The 13139-nt window shown below is 37.7% G+C and overlaps 1 protein-coding gene across 6 annotated transcripts in view; it reads right to left on the bottom strand.

Moving 5' to 3' along the window:
- The window catches only part of PHACTR4 (phosphatase and actin regulator 4), a 126406-nt gene that overhangs the window by 81954 nt on the left and 31313 nt on the right, over nt 1-13139 (bottom strand). For 3 of the 6 annotated variants that reach the window (XM_072609571.1, XM_072609573.1, XM_072609574.1), the window contains one exon: nt 7608-7675. The exons of 1 other annotated variant lie outside the window; for it this stretch is intronic. In XM_072609571.1, the coding sequence (XP_072465672.1) occupies nt 7608-7623 (16 nt within the window). In that variant the 5' untranslated portion in view covers nt 7624-7675. Of the gene's footprint in view, nt 1-7607; nt 7676-10595; nt 10618-10692; nt 10799-13139 lie in introns of those variants that run through there. 2 more of the 6 variants (XM_072609570.1, XM_072609572.1) reach the window with 2 other exon arrangements.

The following is a 13139-nucleotide window of genomic DNA, read 5'->3' as shown; positions in this document are numbered from 1 at the left end:
TAAAACAATGTAAAAATGAAATATGACAAAAATGCTAAGTTAGACAAAATGAAAATTAGAAATGAGAATTAAAAGTAGCATATTGTCTACAAATATACTGAAAAATGTCAGCAGAACTCTACATTTATAGGTGTATATTATAGAAGCATATTAAAAATGTAATTTCCCCAGCAACTTTTAAAAATAAATATTTCTCTAACCTAAAACATTTTCCAGATTGTTCCCTTAGGAAAAAGAGTAGAGCAAAAGTTTAGCCTTGCCTCCTAAATAGTAAAAAACAAACTTACCTCTAGGCTAGTTTCCCATCACCTGAAGCAACTGACCTGGGACCCAGCAAGGAAAGCATCCTCTTTAGTTACTCAGAATGAATGGTGATATTAATCCCAAGGAAGGGGATCTTTCTGTCTTTAAAGAGAATCTTCTGAATAGGAATAAATTAATAACTACTATTCTGTTAGCCCAACATTGTATTTTAATTTATGTTCAAGATTCCTATAAAAGTTTATCTCAAATAATATTAGAGTAGAGATGTGTCCCAGGGCACGGAAAGGAGGAAGGTGTGGTATGGTTAAGCAAATTTGGACATTTCTCTCTATAAGCAGAAAATGCTTGGATTTAGAACAATGTTAAAGGAATAAAAATTGTTTCTTACAGATGTCCCTAAAATACACAGTATAGTATTAATTTTTTTCTTCTACACTTCAATGGTGCCTTTTAGACTCCAATTCTGATGCCTAAGAAAAGGTAACATAGGTCCAAGGATCAATTTTATCTATGAAAGACCAACTAAATGAAAGTGAGAGTATTTTTAAGCCTGTACAAGAACTGCCCAACCTAAGAGAAGTCAAGTCAGTCAGAGAGGTTAAACAATCAGTAATCATCTTGTAAGATCTCTTCAACCTTGGTACTAAAACCTCAGTACCCTCTACCCCTATGACTCTGAGCTGCAGTGAAGAGTTACTCCCAAAACCTCCATTAAAGAAAGGACAGAAGGTTACAATCTAGTCATTTCTCACTGCTCTCCCCCCCCCCCCAACTCACCCCTTTCTGGCTTTCTTTAGCTATGCAGTCTTCCCCTTCAATAAACAGCAAACTCCCTGGGGGAGTCTTTGGCCTTTCTTTGTATCCCTAGCACTTAGCAAAGGGTCTGGCACATAGGTGCTTAATCATCGTTTGTTGTTGTGGGGAGGGGTGGGTGTCTTGTGACTTCCCAAGGATGTCGCAAGGTAATGTCTTGACCTATATGTGAATTGGATTTAAGTGAGGCAAAGTTTCAAAGTTGTCAGCCTCACTCTCTCTTCCAGAGTCACTGAAGTCCAGTGGTAAGACAAAAATCAAGATGACTGGGGATGGTCCAGGACACAATGGATAGTCTTGGTTATCTTTGACGTCTTGACCAAGTTCGAAGTGCTTCAGCCAACTTCAGGGTCATTTGAACAAATTGTTCTCATCCACCCATTCTCACAGGAAAAGTCTTCACGTGCTTCGGGTAGACGTTCTCCCTAAGTCACTGATGGGTTTGAGGCCTGTCAGTCACCCTTAATCTGGTTTACCCTGTTTGCTGAGACAGCTTACAAGGGTGCAACCCATGAGCATGCTACAGCTTCTTGGAGCCACAGATGAGGGTTGGGTGAATCAGGTGGATACCAAGGATTGGATGTGCAGCCCTGAAAAGGCTGAGACCTGAATTCAAACCTGGTCACTTAACCTGTTTCCTTCAAGTTTCCTTATCTGTAAAATGGAGACAATAATGCATCTGCTTCTCTGGGTTGCTATGATCATCAGATGAGATAATCATTATAAAGCACATAGCACAGTTCTGGTTTATCATAAATGCTATACAAATGTTAACTAACATATACATTTTACATAAAAAGACAGAATCTGGGCATTTACTCATGGCCTGGCCCTTTCCTGCCTTCTTATAATCCCTACAATCCATTCACATTGGCTTACTATTCCTCACACCCAAAACTCCCACCTCCCACATCAGAGCCTTTCTGCCCTATGACAGGAATGCTCTCTTTCTTCACACTTTTGACTCAGAGAAAGAACCAGATTATCTTCACTCAATCATCTTTTTAATCTCTGAGCATTTATAATTTTAAATGCCTAATTTAATTATTTTCAAGTGGGAGGGATTTTTGCTGTACACAATTTCTCTACCTCAGCAACAGGATCTCAAAACTAATTAACCTAATCATCCCCCCACCCCTGTTCTTGAAGGGGAGGGAGGAAAGGAATGTGTTATTGTTAAATCTCATATTTCAAACAAAACAACACAAACTCATTTCCCATGAGCATTCAAGACAGTTCAAAATTGCACTTGAGCAACAATAAGGAAACAAAATCTCTTTATCAAAGAATTGTTTACAATTCAGATAAAGAAAGCACAAGATTTTTTTTTTAATGAAACAGGCAGAAAGGTAAATAAGACATAGTCCCTAATCTCAAGGAACCTATAATTTAGTGAGTTTGGGATGGGAGGTGATAAAACACAAATATTATACAAATTAGAATATAGTAAATGCATAAGCTTTGACTAAAATCTTGGTACAAAAGCAGGTATTTGATAAACATTAGCTTAACTGAACTGCATTTAATAAGTGCCCATATAGCATAATAGAATTCCATTAAGAAGTGCTCCTAAGCTCAAGAAGCTTACCTATTATGTGCAATCTAAACTGATTTTCTCCAGAGTGAGGTTAAGTAGGAGTCAGGCTGTTTACCTAATTTGTTTTATTTGGAGGAAATTGTTCAAATTTGTTTAGGATAAAGCTGAACATTGAGAAAAAAATATAAAAGTTATGACACGATTTAGAATCACGGAATCTTAAAGATAATGTACCAGGTTAGGAAACTGTGGCCCAAAAAAGGTGACCTATCACAAAGATTGTAGTAGGCTAATCAGACCACACATAAAAGGAAAAATTGGAGAATATCAAGGAACACAAATTATACTTAAAATAATGAGGAAAAATAATGAGAAATTGTTGTAATCTCTTGAAAGTACAACAGTCTTAATTTTCCAGAGAAAAGAAATGCAATGAGATTTGGAAACGCTAGATACACAAGAATGGGAAGAGACCTCAAACAAGACAATGATGACTGATAGAAGCAGAGAAAACCAACGGCAGGAAAGGACTCCCTAGTATTCCAGGAGAAACTGCTAGGAAAACGGGGAAGCACTTTGGCCAAAGGAGGTTCCAAGCAGCACCTTGGACTGAGCCAGAAGAAGCTCTAATGGGACAAGCACCCTACACACAAAACATCACCTTAGGAGAAAACAGGAGACACAGGAAGAGCTTACCTTCAGATCCATGGTTTGGGGGAAACACACAATAAAACAAGGGAGAATGGAAACAAGAAAAGACAAAACTGTAAAAATTGATTACGTAAAAGCAAAAATCTCTCACATCAAATAAACCAATACAACTGGAATAAAAAGGAAAGCTGGTATTTGGGAGGGAAACCTTTTATATCAATTTTTTGGGGTTTTAAAATTATGATATCCAAGAAACCCTCTAACCCAGTGAGGTCAAAGACAGAAGGAAAAATGCCATAATCACCAAAATATCCATAGTCATACTTTCTGCAGCAACAAAAAACAGAAACAAGGCAGGGGAATAGCTAAATAAGTTATAATATATGAGCATAATGAAATCATCAGAGTCAGCATTTGAGAGGTAGAAAGGACCTTAATGGCCATCGACTCCAACACTTGGTGTAGTGGCAATGTACTTAGAGTCAGGAAGCCTTGAGCTTGCACCTGCATCAAACACTTACAAGCTGTGTGACCCTGGGCAATACTTCAAGCTCTCTGTCCATCAGTTTTCTCATCTGTAACAGGAAGGGGTTGGATTTAATAGCATCTAAGGTCCCTGCCTCTAAATCCATGAATCTGTGAACGCCACCATAACATCCCTGACAAGTGATCATCTAGCAGAGTCTCTGCTTAAAGACCTACAATGAAGGGAAACCAGGACATTTCCGGACAGCTGTATATGTGAAGCTTTTCCTCAAGAGCAAGTCTAAATTTGCTTCCGGTTCTCCTCTCTGCAACATTTTAATGAGCCAGAAAAACAAACAAACAAACAACTGCAAATGAAGAATTTCGGGATAACTGGAAAGACATTTATGAACTGAAGTCACAATGACTACTATAGGAAAATAACACTAAAGCACATCAGAATTCAGATCAATAAAATGATCCATCTTGATCATCTTGATTCCACAGGCCTGCATTACCACCCATTTCTTAGCTGAGAGGTGGCAGACTATGAGTGGGATCCCAGTAACACATTCAAGATGGTCAACGTATTTTCTTCTTTGTTACCAGGTAATGTTCTACACGTGTGGGTGTGGGAGGGTGTTACTGGAAAGTGACTACTGTTTTTTTTAAAAGCATCAATAAAATTAAAAATTGAGGAACTCTGAGAAACTTTACCCACTGCAACATCTTGCACTGTCTCCTTTTACCTCCTTTATTGGGATACAACAGTAATTCCTATGTTCTTTTAGGTGGATGGGAGGAAAATTAAGTCTGGAAAAGGAGAAGCTGATAAAACAATAGTGAATGATTAAAACAGAGATGAAGACTGAAAGAAATATAAACGTCTGAACCAGTCAAGACAAGTGAGAAACTGGGAGAAAAGGAATTTTAAAAGAAAAGTAACTGAAAACTACATGATATTCACATATGGGTGAATGGACTTCTGAAGCGACACAAAAGAAAGTAAGAAATACATATTCCTCAGGTAACCCCACATTAAACCAATGTTAACATATTCTCCGAATACAGTAAAAAAAAAAAATTCAAATGTTAGGAACAGTGTAATCAGTGATGTATAGTTAAACTATATAGTTAAAATCTCTTTTTTAGGAGGTATAACAAAGTCCTTTTAATACCCTTATCCGCATAATAGTTTGTAAAATGCTTTTCCCAACCTTAAAAAATAATTAACCTCTAGGAAACAGGTGTTCTAATGAATAGATCCTTATCCTTAAAACACAACCTTGTAAATAGAGTCCTTAAATACAAGTACACTTTCTAAAAACAAATGGAAAACAAGCAAATCCAACATACAGAGAGGAAAGGAAATAAGAATATGATAAGGGTAGTCTTAGAAATGTGGGATAGTATTTTCTTTAAAATTAATTGAATGTATATGATTATAAGTTAAAAATTATACAAAATGCAGGCTATTTCTTTGAACTTGAAATAATTTTTCAATCCACGCATATTAAAAAAATTTCAATTAATAACATTTATATTCTCTTCCTCACACCTCCCATCCCCACCCCAAACTGAACAAAGAAGAAAAACCAAACACAAGAAAAATGACGAGTCAAACAAAACAAATTCCCATTGTAGCCACGTAAATGCATGTAGCACCCTTTACGTTCTGTGAGGAAGGGAATAATTCAGTTACTCTCAAATTATGATTGGTCATCACAACATTTATGATAAATATCTTAAGTTTCTCACAGTTGTTCTTTTTACAACGTTTTGGTTCCTGTACAAATTGTTCACCTGGTTCTGCTAACTTTACTCTGAATCAGCTCATACTGAAATTCTCTGAAACCATCATTTCATCATTCGGATGGCACAATTGTATTTCATTATAATTATATATATTATAATTTTAATCTATTCAGTCCTATGAACAGCCTCTTAGTCTGAAATTCTTTGCCACTACATTAATACTTTTTACATTTGGTCCTTCTCTTTTTCTGATCTCTTTAGAATACAGTCCTAGTAATTATTCTTGCCTATTATATCAATAACTCTCTAGTTGTCATAAACCACCACTTGTTAAGGGAGTGGGGCACAACAACAAATAGAATTAAGTTTTCAGTCACAATTCTTGGTGTTACTCTGATTTACTTGGGCCATTTCTAGTTTAAATGTTTGGGACTTTATGAAGCAAACAAACAACAGTTCCGATAACTTCTCCAACATTTATCACCCAAAAGAAAGGTTAGCCTTAAAGTATCTGGGCCAATTGCCTTGGCCACTATTCTCTAATTCTACGAATGAGGTAACGCCTGCCCTCTAGTGTTCCAACTAATGATCAGACCAACTCCCCAAGGTCAGACTGATGTCCCATACCTGGGACATACATACATGCTGATGGTTTCAGTAGTCCTGTCCCCTTCAGGAACCAATTCTGCCAAAGCCCCAAGAATTTTCTATGGAAATTCAATTATGTTAGTCATCAAGTACAGGAATTCTAGGTCTTTTTATTTCTTTTCATGGTTTCTAAAAACAGTTATCCTTTCAAGGTAAAGTAGAAGCTATTCATGATCTGTATATTACCAATTCTCTACAGAAAAGTCCTAATGATCCTCCATTTTACCTAAGAATCTCATCAAAGGCTCTGGTATCACAGTTTCCATTGGTTACAAAGTAACCAATAGAATATAAATTTATAGTCACCCTCCCCACACCCTTTTGGTAGGGGAGATGTGAGGGCTTGTGAGCTCTTCATAAAATTAACATCAATAATGGCAAAACCCTGGTTTTTCTTCCCTTATGTCACTGCAGAACCAGCCAGTAACCTCAGCAGAAATATCAAGAAAGAAAACATGAGGTTTTCTTTCCAGTTCCTTAGTAACTACTTCTTTCACCATTTAGAATTAGGAAGTTATCATTTTCCAAGTGATTTCCATTTTAATATAGGAGGTCCTTATTGACATCAACAGTTGTGGCATTCTAGGATACATCCTACTGTCTAGAAATAAAAATCAGGAAAACCCAGAAAGTAACATTTGTTTACATTCACAATCACTTAACCATATTGACAACCAGCAGAATTAAAGTGACAGCATAAGGAGCTGACAAAAGAGTAAACTGAATTCATTTCACTTCAACAAAAGAGATGAGGTGTCTACTCCATGCAAAGGAGTACCTCTGTACCTCTTTGGGGTACAGAGATAAAAAGGAAATCTTCTACCGTACTGGAGACAGAGGATGATGCAAAATGGGAAAGCTCAAGGTGAATGTTTGTTCTATGCTTAGGTCTGCTTCTGAAAAACATTCTGCCAGTGGCAGCTTCTCATCAGTCCCCTGAGCTGCCTTTCCATTGTGATGGGAGGCTGGAGGTTGGAGACAGAAGCTGCACTTTATGGACAGCTCAGGATGTTCCAGATAACTTTTCCTTTCCCCTTAGTGGGTCTCTGCTTGCCTCCCTTCCACCTTTTGGTCTTCCTCTTATGTGTCATCTTTCTCCATTCAACTGTAAGCTTCTTTATGTCTGGGATGTCTTTCCCTTCCATCCCCCCATATTTGTATCCCAGCACTTAGCAGCACAATGCCTGGCACATAGTAAGTGCTTAATAAATGTTGACTGAGTTGAACTGGATTACTTTCTAACCCAATACTAGTACAGATGAGGTTACTAGATGATTAAGATAAGGAATTTTTAATTCCTTTTACTTATGGTATATGACATGTTGCTTCTTGAGTCTGTTCTAAAGTGTTTTACGTTTCACCTTTCCAGTTACTGTTTTGTAATGATGATGAGAAACTTCAATTTGTCATTAACACAGAAGCTAAAATTAGTAACAAAGATGACAAGTGATAGCAAAATGCAGGAGGGGCTTACCAAAAGGATCTTCCATGCCACGACTAACCAGCTTTGATGGGAGGGAACAAGTGGGACTGCTCTAGTTCCTAAAACAAACAAACAAAAGTATTATACTAAGTTTTCTCAAAATCTAAACTTCTACTACTCCTTGTACATTTAAATAAAGGCAATTTAATCACTTAAAAAGAAAAAAACAAAACAAAACAAACCACAACCCTTATTTATCAACTGGATGTTGCTTACAATTCCTTCCCCTAAGTCCTGAGTCTATATATATGATGTCCCAAAAATCTTGGTGCAGTTTTAACCTTCGATAACTTTAGTAGCTTTAATAACTTAAAACTAAGACTTCTGAGACATCCAGTCTGTTTACAATCCTAATCTTAAAAGGTATATATCCCTGATTCTCACTCCCTCCTCTTTACCTCCATCCTATCAGTACACCTTACTTATCAGTGGTGGAAAAAAAAAAAAAGAACCTTACCCAGTGCTGCACGATCATTTTATTTTCCTTCTTAAAATGTAGAACTTTCAACACTTCTCTTAAATCATAATTCAACTAACCATAGGCTTAAAATTTCTTCCTTACCCAGTCCCAACAGTCCCATCAGTTTACCTCCACCTACTTCCTCTCCTTTGTATCTTCAAGAACATGCCCCATCCCTTTACCTTGAGTCTTTGCTACAAGATCCCTCATTCCATCTACCAAGCCAAATCTTCCTAGCCTTTCAAACATAACTCAGATCTCACTTGAAGGACTCCTTCTCTCACTATGCAGAGTTTATTTCCAACAGTCATCATGCATTTCTGCATTTGCATCCAGTTTTTGTTCATATTTATTTACCTTCACAGCATTCCTTTTGGCTTACAAATATTTTTAAGACATAGACTGTATTACACCTGTGTAGCATATGTAATCTTGTCTTTCAATGTGTAAACTATAAGCAAAGAACAATTAGCAAATTCCAAAGGTATTGTTGGGAAGTTGGGAAGGATAAAAGTCTGTTTACGACAACTCTGTGAGTTACATGTTAATAAGGCCAAGGTCTCCCACTGAATCCAGGGCAATCATCTTGATCTATATCTTGCCACTGAATCCAGATGGCTCTAGAGGAGAGGAGAGTATGAGGCTGGTGACTTCACACAGCCCCGCCTCACTTAAATCCAACTGATCTTCTGTGAGAATGAAGGACAAATAACAACAAGACATGTAGTTTAAATATCATTATTCCTTTTTTTATAGCTAAGGAAAGAGGTACTTGGAGGTAAAGTGACTTCTCCAGTCCTATTTAATCCAAATTTTTCTAAAGGATTCCCAACAAATAATGACTCAGCTTTTGCTTGAAGACCTCCAAGGAAGGGGAACCAGGACTCATGGCTTTTCCTCCTTTGGTTTTTCTTTCTTCTTATTTCCTAAACCACCTCCTCTGTAATCCCTCTCAAAAGAGGGTTACCACCTATTCTACTGAGATAATAGAGGCCATGTGCTGTGAAAGCTGTTGGATGGACAACTCATCAGTTTGTATCAGTACAACTATCTTGTACCAACACTGCACGTGTATAGTGAGCTAAATCCATAATTAAACAGGAGGGAAAAGGCACACAAGACCACCTTTTGGAAACTGCATTGTTTCTAAAAGATGATGATGATGATGATGTTGACATCAACTACAATACTTCAGACCCATCTTTTCAACAGTGATATTCTTACAGTGACATCATACAAATGGAAATCACAGAATATTCTCCATAGAAGGATCGCAGAACTAAACTCAAGAATTACTCAAAGGGAAATGGAGGGGGTACATACACAATACATGTCAACAAGCTGCAACATATTTAAAATGAAGTAACATAAAGTATGTTACTGGAGGAATATATGACCCAAAAAAGAGATGGGCTAGTCTGGGGGTGGGAAACCTGTGGCCCCAAGGCCACATAGGTCCTTTAGGTCCTCAAGTGTGGCCCTTTAATTGAATCCAAGCTTCACAAAACAAATCCCTTTAATAAAAGGATAGCCACAACAAGGAAAAAACTGATCCACTGGTATGAACACATTGTCAAGAGAATTCAAGAAAGGTTCCTGGCACTGTGGGATGGAGTCCTTGACTTGCTGACACCTCCAGTGACGTCAACTGCTACCTCTTAAGGCTTCCTTTTACACTTTCAGATAGATCTTATTGTTAAGAAGAGAAGGAGTGACAAGTCATTAAGATGGGGGAGGAAGAAAAGAATAAATCTTACAGATCTATAGTTACTTATAGGCTCTATCACTATGTTAGAGTCAAGTTACTGTATGTCCAATTGTCCAAAGCTGATCAGACCAATACAAGCTTGCAATGCTCTACCACAGGTTGGGCACAAGTAGTCCGCATGAACATTTGGGGTGGATTCTCTAAATCAGCACATCACATTTCTTTTGAGCTACTCAATTCTGCTTTGCTCATAGAGCACAGCACCTTCTGAGGCAGGCATGCTATCCTGGGTGGTCCTGTGCTAATGTTTCCTATGTCATGCAATCCATTCCAAAGTTCTTAAGAGAAACCTTGAGAGTGTCCTTGTATCACTTCTTCTGACCACCACATGAGCACTTGCCATGGGTGAGTTTTCCATAAAATAGTATGCTTTTAGGCAAGCATATGTTTAGCATTTGAACAATGTGGCCAGCCCATGAAAGTTGCACTCTCCTTAGTAGAGTTGGAATGTTTGGCAGTCTAGTATCTTATCGCCAGGTGATCTTCAGAGTCTTTCTAAGCTAATTCAAATGGAAGCAATTCAGTTTCCTGGCATGATACTGGTATACTTCAAAGTTTCACTGGTAAACTGTCCAAGTTTCACAGGCATACAATGAGCTCAGCACAACGACTCTGCAGAACTTCAGTTTGGTAGTCAGTCTAATATCTCCTCTCCTATACTTTCCTTCAGAGCCTCCCAAACACTGAGCTAGCTCTGACAATGAGTCATCAACCTCATTATCAATGTGTACATCCCTAGAAAGTACATTACCAAGATAACTGAATTTATCCACAGCATTCAAAACTTCTCCATTTGTTATTACCACTGGTTCCACATGTGCATGGTGTGGCGCTGGTTGGTAGAGTACCTGTTTTTTCTTGGTGTTGTTAGGCCAAAATTAGCACAAGCAGCAGAAAATCAATCCATACTTTGTTGCATCTCTGCTTCAGAGGCCACACTGAGTGTACAATCATCTGCAAAAAAAAAAAAAATCGTGTACCAATTCTCCCTCCACTTTAGTCTTAGACTGAAGTTTAATCAAGTTAAATAGTTTATCATCAATACAGGAGCCGAGTTTGATGCTATGTTTGTCCTCACTGAAGGCATCTGACAACATGGCCAAAAACATCACGCTTTTTAACAAGCATGGGAGCAAGCAGACAGTCTTGTTTTACTCCACTGAGGTCTGGGAAAGTGCAAGAACACTGTCCACTATCCAGAACCTGGGCAAGCATGCCATCAGGAAAGTGAAACATAACACTGATAAACTTCTCTGGGCAACCAAATTTTGACATAATTTTTCATAAATTTTCTCACAACCAATAGTATCAAAGGTCTTAGTCAGATCGACAAATATTGTGTACAGATGTCCGTTCTGAGCCTGACATTTCTCCTAGGGTTGTCAAGCAGCACACACCATAACCCCTCTTCCTCAGCCCCTTCTGAAGTCACACTAGCTGTCAGGTAGATGACCACTTTCCAGGTGAAAGATCAGCATGCCTAATGGCATTCAAAAACTCTTCTTCAGTTGGAAATTTGGCTAGAGAGGAACTGACTTCAACCAGAGGTAAATGGTTAATGGCTTCAGCACTGATTGATGATGGTCTGTTGAGAATACTATGGAAGTGTTCAGTCCATCTCTCCTGGGTCATGTCCTTATGACAAATCAATGTGCTTTCATCAGCACCGAGTAGTTGAAATGCACCATGTGTCTTTGGCCAATAAATAAACTAAATTTGAAAAAAAATGGATGAGTGATCAAAGGTATGCACAATATTCAATGTGGCAAGTATGATTTCATGATGAAGAATCACTGAAGCATTTACATGATTTAGTTATACAAACTAGAAAGAACACTGTCTTTGGTGTCAGAGGACCTGAGTTTAAATTCCCACTTCTGACCCTTCTTATTGTGTATCCTGGAGCAGGTCCCAACTTTACTGAGACTTAGTTTCCTCACAGGTAAAATCAAAAATATTGGTCTAGTTAGTCTGAACTCTTTTCAATTCTAAATCTACAGTCCTTTGTCCTTCAGTCAGATTTGATCATTTACTACATCTGTAACTTTGGGCAAAGCTTTTTGCTTCTCTGGTCCTTTGCTCCCTCATCTATAAAATTAAGGAGTTGGATGAAATGATATTTGTGATCCTCCCCAGCTCTCAATGTATGACATGTAGCCACACCTCTGATTCCACACATGAGGAAACAGACTCGAGATTTTTTTACTCATGACATTTTTACTCATGGGTCCAAATGGGTGTTAGAGGAAGAGCAGGACTCAGGACCTGCATCTCCTGACTTCTAGTCCCATGCAGTTTTAGACTAACCTAAACCTTCTGATTCTATAGAACATGACTTCATAAAGCTTTTTTTCCTAAAGTATTCCACACAGCACACAGATAAATGTAAATCTGGCACATTGTTTCTGAAAGGTCACATACCTTCATTAGACCTTAACAACTCATGGAAAGTGCTGACTGAATTTAGGCACCTAGCACTTATTGTGGAATGCAAGCAGACAGAAATTTAAACATATTTTCCTAACTCAAGGCCAATGGCCACTTGTGTATAATTTGACAATACAACCTTACTTAAAATGTAAACTCTACTTAATAGAATTACCACTTGAAGATAGAGATTGTTCTGGTATTATGTGTTCCAAGTTCCTAGAACAATGTTTTACACATAATAATTTACCCTTATCTTTGCTGAATTTTATTAAAATGTGTGATTAACCTTCCCAAAAGAAAGGGATTAGTGGGTAGAGATTTAGAGGATCTTTAGAGATTATCTGTCCATCTCCTCCATTTTATAGATGTAGCATAGAACGCCTGAACCCAGGTCCTTTTTCCATCAAAACAGGAAAATGAAAAAGGTCTGGCCTTCAACAGAGCATACTTCAGATATAAGAAAAAGACACAATTCATCCCTCAAATCAAGATTTTACAAGTTTTAAGTAACATGAGAATTCCCCTTATACACCTGAAAACAATTAAGAAACTGCTACATATATATGAAAAGCCAATAAGGTTGAAGATGTTATATAAGGCTAAAGATTCCATCAGGTCATACACTTGAGGGTAAGGATTGTTTTTTACCTCTTTTTGTATCCCCAAAATTGGCACAGTGCCTACCTGGCATAAAGCTGTTCTTCATAAATGTTGATTGATCAACAGATCCATCCAGACCAGTTTTTAACCTGATAGAGGCATCAAGAAGATGCCTTCTTTGAGGTAAATCTAAAAAGTACTTTACTTCCCTTTTTAAAAAGTATAGTATTTTGAAATTAACCTGTACAAATTTATCTAAGCCCTC

Source organism: Notamacropus eugenii, chromosome 5 (assembly GCF_028372415.1).
Source record: "Notamacropus eugenii isolate mMacEug1 chromosome 5, mMacEug1.pri_v2, whole genome shotgun sequence".
NCBI classification, from domain to species: Eukaryota; Metazoa; Chordata; class Mammalia; order Diprotodontia; family Macropodidae; genus Notamacropus; species Notamacropus eugenii.
Note: the sequence above shows the minus strand (reverse complement) of the source record. Positions and strands in the feature narration are given on the sequence as shown.